Below are 23330 nucleotides of genomic sequence, written 5' to 3' on the forward strand. Positions count from 1 at the left end.
TTTATACCATCTTCCCAAACCTTTCCCCAACACCCGTCCATGCAAGGTTATGCACCGACTTACAACCTTAGTGGATTTACTCTAAAGCTTCAACATGTACCATTGAATTTTCCAGAAAGGCCAGGTGGAAACAGAATAAAGTAGGCAATTTACTAAGCTAAGGATCTCTCTATATAATATCTCATAGACAGATGAAAAATCTGAAAACCCCCACCCAAAATTTAGATACTTTGGATATGAGCTGCCAAATTCCTGATGAAATCCACAAACATGAATATCCAGCTGTTTCTTTGTTTTGTTTTTTTACTGTTTTAGTCAGGCCTGCTCTCCATCTCACAGCTCCAAGTGTCCACTCAGATACATAGCTGTGTCAATGTTTCCTAATCCAAGGGCACGATGCTCTTTCTCTTCAGCGCTACTTTTGGGGGCAGAAATATACTTCAGTCCTCTCTGTCTAGTAGCTTGTATTCACGACCACCCAAAAAACTTTCTTCCCTGTGAATTTCCTTTTGGCACCAAAACATTGTCAAAGAAACAAGACTGCCCTAGAAAAGACACACACAGAATCAGTAAGGAGTAATGCTTGTTCAAATCAGTCATCAACTTTTCTTGTGCTGCAGGTTTCTCAAAGAGCTCTGGTCCTTTTATGCAAAAGCTCAAAATACCTTTCTGCAAACTTCTCTGTGTAGCTGAGTATTTAAGTGGTACCACGTACAAAGGGAGGCAGTAATTGAGCTAGTACAAACCATAGTGGGAAACAAAATACAACTTTTACCCTCAGAGTGACCCTGTGGGACATTTGAGCCCTGAAGAACATAGGATTTTATCTTTTTCTACCTGTGGCCACAAAGGCAAAGACTGTAGCAGGGAGGAGAGCAGGTTGACTGTTGCACGGCTGTTCACTTACCTTTATGGGGAGGAGCCACCGTGCAGTGGTTGAACCTCCAAACAGCCTTTAATCCATGTGCGTTTGCTTGGTTCTCAGCAGCAGACTGTTCTGGTCTCTTTAAGTCCCTGCACTCCTGGATCACGGCCTGACGTTGCTTGGTGAGGGCATGTCAGCTTTGTACCATGCTTGTAGTGTTATCTGAAAGGTTATATATTCAAAGCAGTGAGCCTTAGCACTAGTTTTTCTATATTCTGTGCTTCTCCATTTCCATTCTCTTCACATCTTTTTAAAACATCAAGACAAGTGGGTGTTGGGCTGTTTTGCACTGATTGATCACAGCTGTCTGAGAAGCTCTTCTCTGCAATGAGGAGGATTCTTGTTGAATACAGCCCTAGGACACAACTGAGGTGACAGAAAGAAACCTATGCAGGAATGGATTTCAGCTCGTTTTAAAGAAATTTTTCTTCTAGTTGAGACTGTCTAGGTATGGCATGGACTACTTGGGAAGATACAAAAGAAATTCAAACTGTAGATGAGAGAGTTCAACTAGATGATCTTTAGTCCCTTTGAAACCTGAGGTTTTGTGCTTCTCATCAGTTGTGTCATTCATTTCTTTAATGTGTATCACTTATCTTCTGAAGAACATTTTCAGTACTATGCCTCTGGAAATAATTTTTCACCTGCTGGTTATTATTCTTGAATTGGCTTTTTCTCCCTCATATTTTTGGATGAAGCCATCTGAACAGCCCTTCCTCAGCTCACCTGAGGAAGAAGCTTGTTTAGTGTCTGAAATAATGTTTCTTTGTTTGCATATCATTTCATAATGGGTACTAAGCCCTACCTTGGGAAAATGTTTTTATAAAATAATATATAGTACTTATTTAATAATAAATATTTTAAGTAATGTTTTTATAAAATAATATATAGTACTTATTTAATAATAAATATTTTAAGTAAAATAATAAATATTTAAGTTTAAATAAAATGTATGCCTATAAATGAATTTTTCTCACATTTTTTCCTTTGGATGTTAATTATTTCAGCAATTTACTCTTAAATTTTTATGTATTTATAAAAGTAATACAAAGTCATTTTGTACTAATCATAATGCAACTTAAAATCTAAATTTATTACATTGGGTTTTCTAAGATCTCTAACCCATCTTATAATTAGAATCCATTTAGTAGATCTCTCCTGGAAATATTTCATAATGGATGACATCAGTGTATGACCTTACTCTTTACAAAAGTGTTTCTCTACTGGTGATTTCATTTAATCATTCCAATGAAACTACAGGATTAAGAATATGAGTATTGTCATCTCCTCCTTCTTTGAAGATGCTGAATTAACTTATTTAATAAAACACTCCATAAAATTGATACTGTTTTAAACCCTTTACAATCATTAACTATTTAAGTCTTATTACCATCCTATGAGTAAGATGCTGTTGTTATTCCCACTTCACAAATGAAGAAGGTGAGGTGCAAAGAGGTCAATTAATTTGCCTGACCTAAAATTGCCCATCTAATAAGTGACGGAACTGGGATTTGAACATAGACTACAGACTTGCTGTAATTCATATGCAACCCTGCCTCCCAAAGGTATAGAAATAAGTGCACAAATTTCAGTTCATCATGCAGCATCTGTGTCCAGTTGCTGTTGTAGGGTCACAGCTGGGCACCCACCATTCTCAAGACCAGCGTGTAACTCTATCACAGAACTCTGTGACTAGGAAGATGAGGCTTGTATACAGTTACTAAGGAAAGTGAAAAGGAACCAGAGAAAGGGATAAATTCTCTCTGATAACAGTGCTGATTCTATGTTATAGTCCTTCCCCCACCCCTCCTATAACTGATGCCACCGACGGGAAATTGATAAAGTACAGAGGTTTACTTAGTTCATAGTTCTGTAGGCTGGGAAGTCCAAGGTTGAGAGTTCACATCTGAGTGAAGTTCTTATTGTATAGATCCTGCAGCATCCCAAGGCTTTATAGGACATCACATGGCAAAAGGAGATGGAGCCAAAATGGCTTTTAAAACAGACCCATTCTCATGATAATCCTTAATCCATCAGTGCCTAAATGGATTAACCCATTCAAGAAAGAAGGGCCTTGTAACTTAACTCTTAAATTCCCACCATGGTCCTATATTCTGCTACCTTACAATAGTAATTAAATGTCAGCATTTGGGTGAGGATGTTCAAACAGTAGCACCATATTTTGTACCAGATGCATTCAAATACATGATTTTAATGTAATCTCAACAAACACCCCATAAAGAAACAGGGTCAACAAAGTGAAGTAATTTGACCTACGTCATATAGACAGCCACTAGCTGGACCCCGGTCTCTCTAGTAACAGAATTAGATGGGTTTTCACTACAGCAGGAACACTGCCTTAGGAACACTTACCAGTTATAAACATGACCACCAGAGAATCCAAGTAGCCTGTCAAAATCACTCTGGGTGACCAGGATTCAAACACACGCCTTTTTTATACCTCTACAAGCAACTGCTTAGAAGAAGTTTGGGTTCTTCTCAGCACAATAGCTGTCAAGTCTAAGAGCTCACGTTTATGTATTCCCTCAGAGGGAAAGGGAGGCATGCATGCCTTTTTTACCTAGTGGAGAAAGGCTGCCCATAACAGTGAATACCTGAGACAGAATACCTGCATCACCTGCCTTTTACAAATCAAGGGAATTGGGAGTGGTGATGATGAGTGACATCCTGGACAGTATTACCATAAACATCTTAGCAGTATCATGTCACGTACAGAGCTCTGTGTGTCAGATTCCTAGCTAAATTTTTTTTGTATTATCTCATTAACATTCACCATAATTTTTGAAGTCTATGTTGTTATTCTAATTTTACCAATATGAAAGCATCCTAAAAGGCTGAATGACTTCAGTCAATCACAGTCCATTAAGTGGCTGAGGCAGAATTCAAACCTAGGGGCTGGGATTTAGCTCAGCAGCATAAGTGCCTGCCTTGCAAGCATGTGGTCCTGAGTTTGATCCCTGGTACTGATAAAAAAAAAAAAAAAAAGCAACAAGAATTCAAACCTAGGTTTATGTGACTTCATAATCTGAATCTGAATGGCCAAACCAAGATTTTCTAAGCGATCTTTGATCCATTCACTGTCTCACAGAGTTTGGTCATCTAGGCTTAGGACGACAGCCTGTGTTTAGCCTTACATGAGAATTTACTCCCCTTGCCTTCATAGCAAGCTGTGACTACTAGTTCAGATGGCATTTCAATTCTCTCTCCAACAGAACCTGGGGAGCACAAGCAAAGGAACCGTATGTGACAAATCGTGTTCTCACTATCCATTGGTCCTGGTCTGGTCCAGTTATGTGGGTTGCTGGAATGGGAAATGGGGAAGTGGGAGAGGGAGACAGTTGGTCCCATTAAAGTATTACAACTTGGTACTACCTGGAGATGGTAGGTGTCAGAACTGATTGCTCATATTCTGCCACCCAGTTTACGTTTTAAGTATTTTGGTCAGTGATAAGCCTAGGGTGGGGAGGATTATTTCTGTTTAGATGGTCTAATTAATTGCTTGAATCTGAGTGCAGAAGGAAAGTACAGCAGTTGTTCTCACTGAAATTGGGCCCTTGTGTACAGGTGGCCCTACCATTCACTGAAGCAAAGCCCTTTGGTCCTTGATATCTATTTCTGCCAGTAAAACAATCAGAAATTTTGATATCAGATTTCTATGTATATTCTTACCAAGACAAAAGACTGTAAAATGGCAACCAACTTTTTAAATGAAACATTGATTGTCTGCCAAGTCACTTAAACTCTCTTGGCCTTATTAGTCATATCTAGGTCAAGAACTAGAATCCTCCATGAGAGTTCATTTATATAGTCATGCAACGGAGATGCACGAAGCTTCTGTTATGTACCCAACGCCATGTTCAATTCTGAGCCATTGTATCAGTTATAGATAAAATAGATAATGTGCTTCACACTGCTTCAAAACTTAGTATACACACAAATGGTGGCTGTTTTACTTTTTTCAGATTTTGGTCAGAGGAAAGGGCTCTATTTTCAAGTCTTACCTGTCAGCAGTGAACTGTCTGCATGTATCTGAGGAAGGGCTGGGAGAGGGAAAGGGGCTGAGGCATATCAGGAAGGAAAGTGGGCGACACAGTCATCCTATGAAGAGATTTTCACAGACCAGAAGTAATTATCATTTTGTGATGCTTTTCACTCCACACTGAGTGACAATAGGAAGACAATGAAGTTAACACTGGGGGATACATGGTCAGCTGTATTTCTACCACTTTCTAGTCTGAGAAGCTTCAAGTCAGTTTCTCCAGCCATAAAATGGAGTAGTAATGCCTACATCACTGAGTTACTGAGGGGTCAGATTAAAATGATGCAAGTATGACAGAATCTTATCAATATTTTCATGCTAAAACTTTAGCAACCACTTACGTTATCAATAGAACTTCGCACTCAAATAAAAAAGCAAAACTTTCCAACTTCATTAATGAGTGAAGAAACTGATAAGCCTTCAAAACATGTTTTTAGTTGTTCTATTGCCAGTTTGAATGATAAGCTGTAGCAAATACAAGATGACACTACGTATATCCTTCTGTGTGTGTCTAACAATATTCTTTGCAAATCTTTTATGATCTTTGCAATAAGATGCTAATATTGGCCTAATAGAGACATTTCTCAAGAAGATGAGAAAGGATAAACTTAGAAACAGGGAAGAAGGAGATCAGAACACTCTGTCCAAATGATTCTTAGGTTGAATACTGAGGTCAGCCTTGTATTATATTTGGGACCTGTGTGAGTTCTGTAGATTTATACAGCATTTATTTACATATTAATTAACTGTTCTCTGTGTGCTACAGTCATTGTGACCGTATTAAATGAACTGTCTTTAGCCTAATTAATGCAAAGAAGTCAGAATAAAGTTGGCTCCCTAACACCAGTTTTAGAAAACTCCAAAGAGATGAATATGAATTATATTTGGACTTGGATTAAAACTGAGACAAGCTGGTAAAGCTCAGAGCAGGCCTTTTCTCAGTAAGCATCTTTCCACTTGGCAGTTCATCTTATCTGAAATCTTTCTTGGTTCCTCCCACGAGTTGTATGTCAGATGCAAGAGGAAACTCTTCAGTGGGACACACTGCTTTTCATACTGAGGTTACATGTGAAGAAATTTTTTCAGCTGTTTCCACTCAAATATTCTCTCATACTGAAATAAATATATTCTGAAACTGCTCTCTGTACTTAATCTTCACTGTGTTTGGAAACACAAAAAAGCTCTCAGGAAAAAGTGTGCTTTAATTATTGATGTGTGAATAGCTAACACCTCATAAACCATTAAGTTTCTATAGTTTCAGGGTTTTCTCTCTAGAAAGAAAAGCTTGAAATCAAAGCTAGCCATATTTAAACAAAAAGTCATGTTAAAACAACACACTCTATACTGTTTTTGTGCAATAATTTTTTATTAAAGACTTTCTCTAATTCATATTGAGTGACATATGGGCTTGGCCTGAAGGAAGAAAACCTGTAAAAGCAATGAAAATTTAAAATAAAATAGAAGAAAGCCAAGAGATAACATTGCCATAAAGATAAAAGTAAGTTCTATCATGGCTTAGAGGAAGGAAGGATCATAACCAACTGGCAAGAATCAGAAAATTCAGGGAAATCTTTTTCTTTTCCTCCTTTTCAACCGCCACCTTCAAACAGGCACAAGTCTTACCAATTTTATCTTGAGGCTTCCTGATCCCTCATTATCCACTGATTATCATACTTCATCATTTCTTGCCCAGATATGTCAACAGTCTCTAAATAGGCCTCCTGTTCGTTCCCTTGTCTAGTCCGTCTTTTACTTGCACCAAGCTCATTTAAAACATTAACTTGAGTCTATTGCTTTCTTGCTTTAATGTCCCCTTATAACTAGTGAGGATTCTCCAAGGCAAAACCCCACCTCCTGGAAATAGATTACATCTTTTATGTCCTCTTGGTGGGCTCATCTCTGCATCCTACAGCCATTCAGCATGCTCACGTCCTCAGGTCATGACGTGTTCATACCATCTTAGAATTTCTTCTGAATCTTTTCTGCTGACAAGTTCTTTCTCATCCTGCGAATCTGATCAGTTGACACCACCTGTAACCATCCCACTGCAATGCTTTTCCCCTCTCTTACTTTCCTAGTACAATAAGCACGTCCATGTGGATATCAGAATTCTTAGCCTTTGTTAATAGCTCTGTTCTTGCCAAGAGCACATTAACATGAGTTCACTGCAGTCATTCTTTTAAAATTTCTTTTCCTTGTTTCTTTGCATCCCCCTTGATTTATAATAGGTACTCAATAGGAAGTTAATGAATGAATGGAGTGGCAGGTAAAATAATGAATCTGCAGAGATGAAAGAAGGACATTAGATTATATATAACATGTTTGGTTATCAAGTAAAGCTCACCATGCCAGTGTTCTTACAGGGAAGATAAAAAAGAAGCAAATGGAAGGAGAAAAGAGGAAAAGAGAAGAAAAGCTTATTTAATCTCCATTTTGAGTATTCATCTCTACAAGCTGACTTATTGAAACAAATTTTGATTTAAGCATTTAAATAGCAAATATTATTTTCTTCCCCTTTGTTTCTTAAAATATTGTGACTCTCAGTGTATAACACAAAATTTCAAGTAACATATTACAAGATTAGAGTACAAAGACTTTATGGTGAACAAAGGAAAAGAATACTTTAGAACACATTTTCTTTGAGTTGTAAGGATAGGAGAGAAAGGTATTCTTCACTTAATAAAGATTTTCATCACGGGCTGGGCTCAGCAGCACAGTGCCTGCCTAGCAAGCACAATGTCCTGAGTTCAAGTCCCAGTAACTACCTCCCTCAAAAAATTTTTCATCTTAAGTACCTTGTCATGTGATAGACTCTTTATTTTCAAATTTCTCTAGGGTGGAAAGGAAGGAACGTGCCCGATTGAAGACAGTAAAGTTTAATGCAAAACCTGGAGTGATTGATTCAAAAGGGGTAAGTACAATCTGATGGAAACATTATGTTCTCTTAGTTCCCTGGATTTAATGATAATTAACTGGCTTTCAGTAGCAAATTATGGAGCGTTAGACAGTAGAGCACTGTTACAAATATGTTGCCAAAAGTACTGTGTCATTTGTGATCAAATGGATTAGATTTATTGTAAATATATTAAGTACTGGGATAAAGTTAGTGGTCAGGATCAGTGATATGTTGATGAAAGCGAGGTGATGACTACAATGAAAAAGAAAATGTATAATTTAGGTGTTTCTATTTCTTTATTCTTTCTTTTAAATTGACATTCCAAAAGGTTGAATTTCATAAAATGTATCTGTCATCAAAAATATATTTAGTTTGTTATACATTATAAATTTAAGACAGTGGTTATGAAAATATACATACATATCATTTAAATGAATATGTGGATTGTTGTGACAGACATAAAAAAGAAAATTAGCAAATCACCAAAATGGAAATATCCACTCATGTACATCTTTTTCCTAATAATTCTAACGAGATATAATTCACATAGCCTATAATTCACTCACTTAAATTTAGAGTTGCACAATTATCACCAAAGTCAGTTTAAAATCATTTCATTATTCCATAAGAATTCCATGTCAGTTAGCAGTCACATTCCATTTTCCCCAACTCTTATCTAGCCATGGACAACAATCATTAATATACTTTCTATCTTGATAGGTATCCCTAAAGATATTTCATATGAAAAGAATTATATAATAGATGGCCTTCTGTGGCTACTTATTCTACTTGGTATAGTATTTTCAAGTTGCATTTATGTTTTGCCATTTAAAAGTATTTTATTTCTTTTTATTGCCATATAACATTTCATTGTATGGATATAAAACATTTAATATATACATTCATCAGTTCACAGATATTTGGGTTGTTTCCCATCTTTAGCCATTATGGGTAATCATGCTATGAGCATTTGTGCACAAGTTTTTATGTACATAGACATGCTTTTACCTTCACTCAGTATATAGCCTGACTGAAATTGCTGGTACCCTCAAGAGTGCGATAGTTCTATACTTAACAGTTTGAGGAACTGTCATGCTGCTTTCCAGTGTGGTTCCATCATCTCATGTTTCCAGTAATAGTGTTTGAGGTTTTGACTTTCTCTACATCCACAACAACTCTCTTTATGGAATACAATATCTTTTTTATTGTAAACATCTTAGTTGGCATGAAGTGGCATCTCACTGTGGTTTTGATATACCTTTCCCTAAAAACTGTAGATGTTAAGGATCCTTTTGTTCACTATCAGCCATTGTATATCTTCTTTTAAAATTCCTATTAAAATTCTTTGCCCATTTAAAAAATTGGGCATTGTTGTTGTTATTATTGTTGTAGCTGTAGAGCTGTAGAAATTCTGCATCTAGTCTGATTGTTTATTTCTTATCATATAAATGCTTTCCAAAGAGTTTGTCTCATTCTGAGCTCTTTCAACAAATTTCTAATTTTGATAAAATCTAATTTATCTTTTCATTTTCTTTTTGTTAATAGTTTGATGTTATATCTAAGAAACTACTTCCTAATCTAAGGTCAAAACAATTTATGTTGTATTTTTTTCTAAAAGTTTTGTAATTTTAGCACTTATATTTAGAAGTTTGACTCATTTGGAATTAGTTTTTATATATGGGGAGAGATCAGGTTCCAATTTTATTTGTTTGTACATGAATTTTCTTTTTCACTCTTAGCTTGTTCATTGCAGAGGTATAGAAAGTAATTATTGTGAAGAAATGTTTTATTTGTATATCTTATAACCTTTGTTGACCTATTTAATAGTATTTTGGTAAGTTCCTCAGGATTTCCTATATATGAGACTGTGACATATCCAAAAAAGAGATTTTAACCTCTTATTGTAATATGGATGACTTTATTTTTTTCTTGCCTAATTGCGATGGCTACAACCCCCAGTACAATGTTGGGCAGAAGTATAAGAGCAAACATCTTTGTCTTCTAACCTTTACAAGAGAAATGCAGCTGTTTACAATTAAATGTGATGTTATTTATAACTTTCATAGCTTTTTAAATTATTTTTGAAGGGCCAATATTATCTAGTATCATATGAAAAATAATATAATGCCTTACTCTGTGTTGTAAAATAGCTCTACCTTTTCTTTTGTTATTTTCTCTTAATATGCTTTCTTTGCCTTTCTAAGCTAGTCATTGTAGCTTGCATTACATGAAACTACAAGTAATATTCAATAGATGTTCCCTTGAAAAACAAAAAGGAAATCATTTCCAAGGCTTTTAAAGCTCACACACAATGCTATCCTTTGTATTTTAGGTAGAGATTTTACTAGGAGATCCAGTAATTTACATAATAATTTATTTCTCAAAAAAATTTAGATGAAATAGAAATTCACCTAAACTTATGAATCATTCTTGAAAAAAATGAAAGTTTGTGACATGGCATAGAATCCTTTCAAATACTACTCACTGACTAGATGCTAGGATTTTGAGTGATTCATGTGTATAGTTGATATATTTAGAAAATTTATCTTAAATACTTAACCATGTATCAGATAGTATGTAGTTAGGACTTGTACAGGATATAAAATGTAACCTAGACTTTTGTCCTCAAGAGTTATAACATCAATGAGAGGCCAGCTATCTTTCTGGGAAATCAAAACATGGGTGGTATTTTTAATGGTATATGATAAACACCATTAAGGTGCTTTGTTTTGTTTTTAGTACCAGGAATCGAACTTAGGACCTCCCACTTGCCAGCAGGCACTATGCCACTGACTGACATCCCCAGCCCCACCGTTAGGCATTTACCAATTAATTCTAGGACTAAAAGTGACATTTGGACCATAAGTTAAGAGGATCAATAACTAGATTCTGATTTTAATTCATTACTAAGTCACCATTGTTCTTTGGGGCTCATAAGCAAATAGCAGCTTTGAATTATATCAGGAATGTCAAAAAAAGTTTTAGCTTCTATGTAGAGTGAAGGATTGGTAGTGTTTCCTATTATTTTTAGTATTATATTGAAAAGGATTTTGAGGTCATAGAGAACCTCAACAGAAAAAAAAGTTATCATTAATTAGTCGTCTATATTATAACACATTGGGAATTTTTCTCTATTTGACTTCCTAGATTAGTTAATTTAAGTGGCTTTCATTAGTAATACTCCGTTTTTTATTCATGCATTAATCGGTAATAAGACCAGTTTCCCAAGTTCCCATGAGAATAAAGCATCAATGAGGAAATTCTTGTTTAGTAACAGAAAGCAAAAGACGGTTAAGAAGAAAGTGCATTGAAGAAAGGAGACAGTCAACAGCTTTGGAAAGAGTTGAGAAAGCTGTGTCAGGGAATGCCACTCACTTTGAACCAAGGGCAAGGACTATTGAAAAAAGTCATTGTGGAGGAGGCCTCCAATCTCTGAGACCTTGGGAATAAATTCAGCATAAACTGCAGGGGAAAGTGGTTTAGAAAGAGAAAGCAAATGAAGTATTTTAAATAACCCCATCATCAGCATTTACAGAACTTGTGAAGTATACTGAAGAGCTCAGAGTGAAATTTATTCTTAGTGACCTAGAAGAAACATAGGATCAGTGTCTATGGAGCAGACTGTGGCAAAGCCTTACTAATAGTGTGTACAATAGATGTGAGAATTCAGATTAATGGGCATGAGGATGGCCAGAGAGCATTTCACAGAACAACTTCGACTTTAATTGGCCGATTAGAGCTTGATTACATTTCAGGGCTATTAATTAAAATAACATTGAGTGTTACAAAACACCAGGCACCATGCTGGATGCCTTGTGGGCAGAAAACAAATTTTAAAATATGGCCTCTCTGACCAGTGAACTCACAAAAGAAACATAGCCACATAGTAACACACAGCATCACAGATGAACCCTGTCAACCTAAAGAATTAACAGTTTGCATTTTTAATACCAGGAGATTGAGCCTTGGGGGTGTTCACTAACTCATCTAAGTTAGTGAACATCCCCTACTACTAGCTCACAGTTAGCAGGTGCAAAAGTCAGGTTAAATTCAAATCATTCTGGCAGCAGAATGTCTGCCATGTCCATTACTTCAAACTGTACGGATGGTGTCTCTTGATTAAAAGAGAAAGCTTGAAGATGAGGTGATATTTGAGCAGGATCTTGAAGTATGAGTAGAAGTTTTTCATATGCATAGAAAAAAACATCAGCATAAAAATCCTAGGTAGGTTGGAACAGCATCAAATGAGTCAGGAACATTCATGATTGGAGGTTACAGTGAAATTTGTAAAAGATGAGGCTGACAAGGGATTTCAGAAACTTGTGTGGAAAGAGTTTAATGGATTCTGAGAGTATCCATGAGGAAACTTGAGTCACCTTTTAAAAATGCTGTTTACAAAAACTAATATGTCTAGGCTTTCTATATACTTTGTACATCTTCACAAAGCCTGAGTCTACATCCAGAAAGACAAATGGTCAATTGTGTCAATAGTTGTCTTAGTTACTTTTTACTCATTGCTGAGACAAAATTCCTGAAGCCAAAAGTTGGGAAAGGAAAGGTTTATTTCTTACAGTTTTTGGAGGTTTCACTCCATACTCAGTTGGCTCCAAGGCAGGGTAGCATGGCTGGGCCACAGTTCCTGGTGGCTGCAAACAGCAAGGAGGAAACAGGCAAAAGAGCGAGACACATCTTCCTGCCATTACATTACATCCTGGCTCCACCCCTAGGCCAGTGTAGCACTCACACCCGTAATCCAAGGGCTTGACAATGAACCGATCACAAATGCACAATGCAAATGCATGAGGCCTGGGGGCCACCAACATAAACCATGACAATAGTCTAGTTAGATCCAGGATACCTAGATCCCTAAAATCTAAACAGTTGTCTTATATGGTTGAGCTTCCTTGACACCATCACAATTCCCCAGATATAAGTACAATCATGCTTCTCTGGGAATGTCTGTGATGCTCCTAATGAATCTCCATTCAAAGCAGACTCTGGTGAACACTTAGTCACTCTTATTTTATTTCATTGTTGTTCTAACTTTTTGCATTATTTTCCTGCCTATGTTAGTCAACTTTCCTATTGCTGGGACACAATATCCAACACATATGAGTTAAAAAGAGGAAATATTTCATTTGGCTTAGAGTTTAAGATGTTTCAGTCTATGTTTAGCTAGCTCCAAGGCAGAAATATCATAACAGAAGGATATGATGAAACAAAACCATACACTTCACAGCATCCAGGAAGCAGTGCAAAAGGAGTAAGAGCCAGCAAGAAATATAGCCTCCAAATACACACACCTAGTGATCCACCTTCAACAGAAACCCATCTTCCAAAAATACAGTCAACTAAAAACATAAGCATATTGATCCATTCATGAGTATTCTGCCCCATGATCCAGTCACCTCTGCATCTCTTAATCTAATCAACAACTAAGATTAATTGGCATAAGTACATCTGTTTTCAACATGACACCTAGCTATATCTGCTTTAAAAACCACACCTACTCTCCAAATAAACACTATGACAAGTTAATAATTCTACCTAACATGACAAAACAGGCCTATATAAATTTAAAAAATGCAACAATCCTTCCTTAAAATCTCAGCTCTTCCACCATTGCTCAAAAGTCAAAGCCCAAAGTCTCCTCTGAAACTCAAGGCAAACTCAACTTTAAACCCCTGTAAAATTCAAAAAGCACATTACATATTCCCAATACAGAGTGGCACCAGGCAAACATTTCCATCCCCAAAAGAAGGAACACAGAGATAAAAAATTGGACAAAAGCAAAACTGTAATACAGCAAGGTATCCTGTAACTCTGTGTCCAGCACATAATGGGACACATAATGATAAGATGTGATTTCCAGATGATTTGAGTAGCCTTAGAATCCACGTCTTCTCTCTTGGGCTGGCTTAGCTCAGAACCTGTAGTTCCCCTTGGCAGATATTCCATGTTCCTGCCATTGCAGACTTCTTGGGGTGCCCAAATAACCTTTGGTTTCACTCCCACACCTTCATCCTCCCTTTATTGGGGCACATTGCTGACCTCCCAAGCCTGCCTTAACATCTAGGTGGAAGTGTCCATGACCCCACAACTCTTGCATTCTACATGCATGGAAAATAAGTATCTTGCAGACAATGCAAAAGTCTGCCACTATCTCAAGCAATAAGTAAATCACCTTGGAACATGGCTAAAGCAGTCTCTGAGTGCCTTTATAGTTGAATCCTGTGAAATGAACCCTGAGAAACAAATTCTCTGGATGGTGATTCTGTAGTGGTCAAGCAAGCAGCTCTCCTCTCAAATGAATATTTATACTTTTCTACACTGACCCTGCGGTGGGTAGTTCTTGCTGATTTCTAAAATGCACTCAAAACATCTTCAAAATACTCAGTTTTTTAATGGCACTAATCTCTTTAGCCGCAGATTTACATGTGGTTCACATTTTTCTGCTCTCTTTTTTCTCCTGATTCTCATTATAAACTTAACTAATAGTAGTAGCTAGCAGTACCCATGTCACAGCCTTAATGTTGAACTGTCTTGATTTTTCTGTGCCAGAGGAATTAGTTTGTATCTCTTAAACTCACTCTTCAACAAAGACTCAGGACATAGAGAAATTCAGACAAATTTTTCCCTAGAATGTAATATCCACAACCTCAGGTCCAAACCTAATAGGTTTTTTCTTCTCATTAAGAGTTCATCAGCCTGTGCTTTACTAAGTGCATTCCTGTCAGCATTCTGGTCTTCTGAGATTTGTCCAGAATTACCCATGAAGCTCTGCTTACAACGTTCTAGAGCTTCTCTACAAACCATTCCAAACTCCTCCCACAAGCCAGTTCCAAAGGCTTCTGAACCACGTAGTCAAGTATAATATCAGCAGCAAATGCACTTCTCTGTACCAGCTTTTTACAAATTAATCAGCTTTCCTGTTGCTAGGATATAATACCTGACACCCACAGGAGAGAGAGAGAGGTTCAATTTTCTAACACTCCTCCAGTCCATATCTAGATAGTCCCACAGCAAAAACATCATGGCAGAAGGGTATGGGAAAGCAAAGCTGTTCACTTCAAGGCAGCCAGGAAGTAGTACACAGCAAAAGAGCAACAGCGAGAGATGTACCCTCCAAAGGCAAGCCTCCACTGATCCATATCCAACTGAATCTCATCTCTTAACACATTCAGTTATAAACATAAGTGGACTGTTCACTCATGAGTATAACGTCTCCATGATTCAGTTACCTTTCCAGAAGTCTCTTAGTCAAGTTGACAACTGGCACAATAACCATTTTGAGGTCTAGGAAATTGGGATCTCTTCAGAATCAAGCTGTTCCACATTTAAAAATTAATAACTAATGATTTATGGTAAACTTTTTCACAGATGTGGCTTTTAATTTTAAAATCTGTATAATTTAAGGAAAAGGAGTATATGTACAAGAGTTTTTATCAATAGCCTTATCAGCAACATGAAATAAATGTGTTGCAAATGTGTTGAAATAAATGCAAAGTAGCCTTTTACATTGAAAACCCCTTCTAGACAATCACAGGAAATTATTTGTTTTACTTATGTGTGAAGTACATTTTTCATAGACAACTTATGCATATTAAACAATATTATATGTATATGCCTATGAAACACTGTATAAATTCTGTGCTGATAAATGTTGACTAAGTCATTTAAACTTCAGATAATTATGAGCTCATAAGCTGTGGATCTGAAGTACTTCTGTTTGCCTGTACAGTTCACATATTTTCAATTAAATATAAATAGAAATTACTACACATTTTTGTTTTGTTATGAAAATGCCTATAAAATTTCTATTTTTCTCACATCATGTTATATAATAAATGATAAAGGTGTGTGACACTGGGATAAGAAAAAAAAAGAAAATCCCTGCTAAATTAGGTACATACATACATAGCACTATGTAACACCTGGCAAAGAGAGAGCACAGCTGATAAATGACAGGCTTATTAATTGTCAAGACCTAAATAGTTTACATACTTCATCTCCTTAGATTGCAGGAACAAAATAAGGGTACAAGTCTTGGTAAACATGTTCATTCAGTTACTTAATAAATCTTATTAGATTCCAACCCAAGGCAGCTAGATAGCAAATAAGTAATCATTGTCTACCTGGAGGAACAGGTATTTTGGGGACAAAGTGAGTCGCTACAGAAAGTCGTAATACCACACAAAGGACCAGAGAATTTGCTTTTTTAAGTCAAAAGAAAAATTTAAAAAAGGCAGAGAACTAACTTATTTTAAGGTCAAAGAAAAAAGAGGCTCTGACTTAAAATCTGAGAGAATTTGAATTGGCAAGGAACTGAAAAGATGATAAAATGTGGAAGGCAGTTGGGAACAGGATACTAAGTAAGCAGGAAATAAAACGTGTTTTACTTTCTTTATGAGCATAAGTTTATTTAAAAGAATAAATGTTCTCAGAACTAGAAAGGTAGACTCAAGTCAGTTCTGATGCTTTAAATTTCCAGCAAACTGGTACTTTAATGCTATAAGTAGTGAAATATTCGAAGCATTGTTACCAAATCAGACCTAGCGATTTCCTCTGAGCTTGCACAGTGAATGTACCTGTATTGCTGCTGCCTGTATATAACCGCATTATTAGGTCCTCCTAGACAATGAAGTGAATCTACTTATGTTTGCACCCTTAGTATGGTGTCTACCCAACACATACTGGCTATTCAGTGTTCCTTTCTTAGAGCAAAGAAAAGAGAATTACTGCAAGTGAGATTTGGAGAAATCAGTTATGAGCAGTACAGATTGGAAAACAGAACTGTGGATGATGTTGAAAACAGCTACTGTTAGTACTATGGATGTGAGACCTGAAAGTCTGAATTCAACCGTGGTACTAGGAAAACAAAATAAGAAACTGCTGTGAAAGAAATCAGAGGACTTCCCTCCTTGAATATCTGTGCCAATGAGTCCTAATAATAGTTTACAAACATTGCTTCTTTAATGACCAAATTCTGTTGCTGTGACTACGTCATTAGATGAATTGGTCTCTGAGGAATGAGGAATTATATATAGTATGCATAATATTCAGAACAAAGAAATGACCAAAGGGAACTCCAGCTTGGTGACTTTGCTTTCATTTGTGTAACTCTTACATGCATTACTGTAATGTATAACAACATAAAACTACAGTACTATACAATACTATCAGTAAAAATTACAGCATGTATAAACAAGGTATATATAGGAACAAAAGATATATAGGTACAAAAACAAACATTAAGGTTGCATAAACAAGATGTCCAGAACCACATGAAAGAAAATGAATCATATATCCAATTAGTGCACCTTGATCATAAGTCCGAAAAGTCATTGAACAGGCCATTTAATGAGTATATGTGTATTACAAAGCCTGGAGCTTCCTTTATAAGAAAATGTTAACTGTGAGAAAGGGGGTGAGGCAGGTGTGAAGCACAGGGCACGTCTGGCAGCATTCTCCCTGAATCAAACCAAAACTGGCTTTGAGAAATCTTAGTTTACTTCATTGATTCTTAGACTTTCCATAGGGCTATTGATTCTTAATGTGTTACTTACAGATAAAAAAACAACCTGATAATCATTTCTCTGGGATTGCAGAAAGCTGTTTGCATGACCTGCCTTTGCGTCATTTATCAAAAAAGAAATTTGATAGTCAGCTAGCAAAACTTCTATTTGGATGAATTACAAAGATTTATTTTTTTGGTGACAGCTTCAAAATGACATTTGGAGAGAACAGTCATTACTACCCTACCAAAAACAACATTAACAAAAACCAAAAAGAAAAAAATCGGGGAAGGGAGAAAACCACTTGGTAATGGAGCCAGTCTGCAGATGGTAAGAGACAAGTGAAAGGCTCAAATATCCAGAGGTGACCTAGAAATCCAGGCAGACAGCTTAAGAGAAAAGTCACACAGCCCCACTTTATAAGGGCATTAGGAAGGCAAACTTTTCCCTCAAAAATTCAGAAAAGGACTTTAGTCTTCCTTTTTTATTCATAGCCTCTAACAGCTTTCTGCCTGGGCTTCTTGGCTCTGGTCTTTCCCCTCTTACTTCTTCATTAGACCACATGATGTGTACTTTTAACTGGACTTACATGTTTACATAAAGAACTGAAAGAGGAGTATGCCCAGGGAATTCTAGTGTTACTACCACAGCCTGGAAAAAGGTGCTAAATCTTCATATTTCCTATTAAATGTGACAGTTACACTGATGTGAACCTTGAGCTCCTCTGTTCACCAAGACCCACCTGAGCAACACATAGAGAAGACTCTGATAAAGAAATGCCAGAGGCTTCCCTGCAGATGGTCTTTGAGGGTCCCATAAATAAGTATCTGCCTCTGGGATATGGGAGGAGACCTAGCTAAACTCTGACCGCCAGTGGAACTCAATGAATATTTTTGAATGAATGAATAAGTCTACTATATCTTACATATTCTTTATAGTGTATTTCTTGTCACATTACTGATGAAGACACTGACAGTCCATGAAATGTCGTGGAGAATAAATCATGGATTTAGTTATTTTTACGTATATACATTTCTTAGTAGTCATCTCTCTCTTGAGTCCAAAAAGTATTGCTGTCAAAGCTATCAAGTTAATTTGCAACCTTGTTTACCAAACTTAGAATAATGTATAACTGACAGAATCTGTCTACCGCACACTCCTGTACATACATACACATATCCAGATTTTACAATATATTTTAGGTTGTTTAATTCTTCCCCCTTTTTAAGCTTTATTATATTTTAAGATCTTTTTTAAATTGCATGTTAACATAAATTTGGTCAATTTCATCCACACAAGAAAATAAAAATGCAAAAATTGAAATTTTAAAAATACTTTTAAAATCCAATGTTATCTTCATTGGCTAGTTAAGCTAAAGTGTTCATTTAATGTTGGAAGAAGTAGGGTAAACATTATAAATTTACTTGATCTTTGTACTTTCCTCCTTTCTCATATTTTTAGTTTTCAGAATTTTTAAGTTTCTCCACTTAAGATATTTGTTGAAGTTATAATGTGCCAAGTACTGATTTAAGCAATGGAAATATACCATGAATAAGCCATGGTTCCAGTCTCTAGGGATAATAAAATGTTCTGTGGAGATCGACGTGTTAGTAAATAATAAATAGAACCTGTTAAGCACTTGAGTGAGAGTGCAGCCCAGGGTATTAACTGAAATCAGATCTGGGATACTTAAGCTTCTTATAGAGTTCATAGGAAAGTTCCCAGAAGAGATAATCAAGTAAAGAATCAGTAACCTAACCAGGTGTAAAAGGATGAAAAGCATGTTGTCGGTAGAAGTGGTGGTTTGTCAGGAAACAGGTCAGCAAGCTCAGGGAAGCCAACAAAGCTTAAGGTTACCTAAGTACAGTAAAAAGCATAAGTACAAAGCTTCAAGGGTCAGGAGATAAGGCCGGGGGAAGTCAGGAACCAGACCATGAAGAACCTTGGCCTTGATGGAAATTGTCTGGAGGGCTTCAGTAAAAGGGAGATTAGAGTTTTAGATTACTCTGTGGCATGGTGGAATAAATTTCCAAAGGGAGCAAACAGAAGTCCATGTCACTAATACGAGTGAGACACGGAGAAGGCCTGACCTTGGACCACAGAGTAGGTACAGAAAGGAGGGGAAAAATACTAGAAAATATTTAGCAGGAAAAAAATTGTAACCTGTAACACCCACTTTGGCTGAGGCTCTGATTAATAATGGAGATCCCCAGGCTCATCCCCGATCCTGTGGAATTAGATTCCCAGAAGATGGGGGCTGAAAGGGGCATTTTAACAAGTTCCCTAGGGATTCTGGTAAGCATTCTAAAATCTGAAGTGCACAGGCATAGTAGAAAAAATGACTTTCTTTCGGACTAATAATAGCTAAGATTCAATTGCCACATATCTAAAAACAAGAATTATATTAAAAGAGATAATATATGTGAAGGTTTCTAAAATGTTATTCTGCCTCTTTCCCATCCCTACTTACAGACACCCACATCGCGCATCTCACCCCCTCCACTGATGTTACAATGAGCAGCTTCTTAATAGTACTATTCCTTGGATTCTAAATCCCCTTTTGCACAACAGAGAGAAAGGAAAAGTTGCCAAAACTTTGCCCTGCCCATTTGCATGAAACATGTTTTGCCAACTTTGTAGCTGAGAGAGGAACTTACCGCATCCTGAGGGCAGAGCCAAATCAAATTTCCTCATAATGTCAACATTGAACCTAAGCACTGAATATGATTCAGTTCTCATCCCATTCAGTTTGTGACCAAAATCATGGAAAGAATTAAGATTATGAACTGAAATACCGCTGTAAGTCACAGAGCAGAGCCCTATAATGTAACACAAAATCTTTTGTGAGCAAAACAAATTGGCTATTTAAAGCATTCCTGTAAAGTAATTCTAGATGTTATTAGCTGAATCTATCCATTTAATTTAGTGCTATGCTGATTGGACTAAGATAATATACATAGAAGATGTATAATTATGATTATATAAATAACAAGTATAGTTGCATCATATGAGAACACAAACCTTTGTTAAATTTTCTTCACTATTCAGTATTATTCAGATAATTTGGCTCAATCCCACTTCTACTTTGGGAAAAATTCTTGAATAAATTCTTATTCACTACAGTGTTTCCTTTAGCCTGGCCTGAAGTAAAAGGCCTGGAGTCACATCTTCACTATGAAGGTGCTGTTCACTGTGCAAAAGCTTTAACTGTCTGGAGCCTAAAAAAAGCCATGCTAATATAGGAAGATGTAGAAGTGACTGTCTCATTATCCTACTTCCTCACCACGGTAATTGTACCCAGACTCGTATGGAGTAGAATTAGTATGTCTTGCCTCTTTTCAATACTATGCTGTGTTTAAATGTGGGTAGAAAGTCTTTTTTATGACAGATCATGTAATGTCTAAAAAGAGTTTCATCAATAGCTTCCAGTATGTTCCTAATATTCAGTACCTAATTACTTTATCTTTTGAAAGAAAGAGAGATTGAGAATCTGATTTTAGGCTGTCTCAAATCTCATTCTTAGGTCTCATAAATATGTGACCTGGAGGCAATAGTTTCTTTCCGACACTTTTTTCAGCTATATAAAAAAATATCTAGACAGTAGATTCCAAGTCCCTGAAGATAAGTAAACATGGTTTATTTAGGATGTAAAAATTTTATGGCACTCAACCAATAGTTGATAAGGACCCTACCTCTGCCATTGCAGAGCTTACCTTCTAGTACACACACACACACACACACACACACACACACCTGTATTGCTAGGCAAAAACATTTAATGAGATATGTACAGAGTCTTTGTGAGAACTCAAAGAAGAGATAAGGCTTATTCTATGGACAGCAACTAAGTTCTAAGAGGAGATAGTGCTTAAGCCAAATCTAAATTAGGATTGAGTAAGATTTCAAAACTGTAGAATATAGTGCATTTTCACACTTAGCAAACAGTAGAAACAAAAGTAAGAAACGAGCTAATAACCAGCAAGTGTTACACTAGTCTGAAACAGACGCAAGGGCACAGTGAGAGAAGTAAGGATATAAGGGCACATTAGGCCCTGTAGCAGAGACTACTGAGTATTGCTCTGCAAAGTCTTAGGAATATTCAGACAAAGAAGCAGCAAATACTTGTGAATAAAGAGGGTCACTCTTGCTGCTAGGAAGAAGGGTGATGGACACCTGTGCCTGTGCAGGAGGCATAGAAATGACTCAGAATGACAGAGGTCACATCATAGGAACTAAAGGGAGGGCACGGGTGCCAATGACCTTTAGCAGAGAATATTAAAAACACATCCTCTGAACATGTGATGGATAAGGATCATGAAACCATGTAAAATAACTATACTCACAATCAAACTATGCTCAATAATCATGGAAGGGAGAATCAACTTGACAGAGCCCATTTGAGCAATTTAAAATTGCTCAATCAGGCCTGTCTTCAAACATTTCCTGTTGCCTCGTTTGTCCACTGAAATACCTGGCATTAGCTAATTGCTGTGTGCTATTAGAAATCAATAGCACCTTACATGTTGTCCTAGTTACTTTTCTTATTGCTGAGACAAAATAACTGACATCCAAAGTTAAAAGAGAAAAGGTCTACTTGGCTCACAGTCTGTAGAGGCCTCAGTCCATAATCAGTTGGCTCAAAGGCAGGACAGCATGGCAGAGGGGCCACCCAGAGAGAAAACAGTTCACAGCAGGCAGAAGGCAGCAAACAGCAAGCAATGAGTCTCTTTTTGTCCCTTATATCTTACCCAGGCTTCCACCCTTAGAGTGGGTCACACTCACACCCTTAATCTTAGTATTGCATCTGGATCCCAGCATCTCACTCTAAATCCAGCCACCTCTGAATAAGCCCCACCTATGACCTCATGAGGCTTTGGGGGGACATCAAGCCATAGGCCATAACACACGTGTTGCTGAGTAATTGCAAGCTAAGTAAAACTGTCAATGAAATAAATTTTTAAAAAGTTTGAAACCAACTCTAGACTGGAAAGGTGATTGTGATAAATTCATTTCTCCTCTGAAATTAAGAAATTTTTGTGGATATAGAAAATAAGTTCTTATATTTGCAGAGTACTTTGGGTCATATTGATTCACAGAGGAAAAGGAAGGGTCAAAGGAAATAAATGACCTGTCTGTAGTCACACAACTCCACACTATTCTTTGGACACATGAATATTTATACGGTGGGCTGTTTCCTTTACTTAACAATAGTTTACAAAGTGTCTTACATGTCTAACTCTAGGTTAGGACCTGAAGAAAACAAGGAAGCCTGAGCCTTTGCCCTTACTCTTGGCAAACATCAGTAGGTCTGGGAAAGGTTTGGACTCGCTCCGAAGTGAGCACTCTGAATGCATGCTCTGTTCCTCTCAGGCAATCAGCAAACCTAGTTTGGTGACCTCAGTAGTGCCACTGGCCATGTCATCTGAGACAGGCCACTTACTCCTTTGTAAAATCAAACTTACAACAGAGATACAATACACACATTTCATTAAGATACAAGGTACACCAACATTCAATCATAACATGAAGATTATTAAGTTAAATCAAAATATACATTTTTCACAAAAAAACATTCATGTGTAGTTCACTTTGATTTCCTGTTTGAGCATCTCATAATGTACCAAGCACCATGGATCTGTTGTCTAATGGGAAAGCATAAAATGGTGAAAAGTATGTCATGATTCAGGGTTATGATTTATCCCATTCTGTAGACTTGAGATCCCTTTTTTGGGAAGTCAAAATACCTCTAGGTTCCTATGCAGCAGGGGCCATGTGTACACACATAGGTAACAACAGGGAAACTGAGAAATATCTTTTTTCTAGACATGATAACTGTGTAAGGCATTTTCCATTCATTTCTAGAGTTCTAGGACAACAGCAAAGTGACAGCTTTTCTGGCACCTCTCTCAAATTTATTACTCGCTTTTATCAGTG

The 23330-nt window shown here is 36.8% G+C and overlaps 1 protein-coding gene across 28 annotated transcripts in view; it reads left to right on the top strand.

Annotated features, from left to right (window-relative positions):
• Positions 1–23330, top strand: part of Dlg2 (discs large MAGUK scaffold protein 2) — a 1893126-nt gene that overhangs the window by 1826146 nt on the left and 43650 nt on the right. For all 28 annotated transcript variants that reach the window (XM_063256338.1, XM_063256340.1, XM_063256341.1 and 25 more), the window contains one exon: positions 7821–7896. In XM_063256338.1, coding sequence (XP_063112408.1) covers positions 7821–7896 — 76 coding nt within the window. The remainder of the gene's footprint in view (positions 1–7820; positions 7897–23330) is intronic.

The sequence above is a fragment of the Cavia porcellus genome, unplaced genomic scaffold, assembly GCF_034190915.1.
Source record: "Cavia porcellus strain 051 isolate PalLab524CR breed Dunkin Hartley unplaced genomic scaffold, mCavPor4.1 scaffold_9, whole genome shotgun sequence".
Taxonomy (NCBI): Eukaryota; Metazoa; Chordata; class Mammalia; order Rodentia; family Caviidae; genus Cavia; species Cavia porcellus.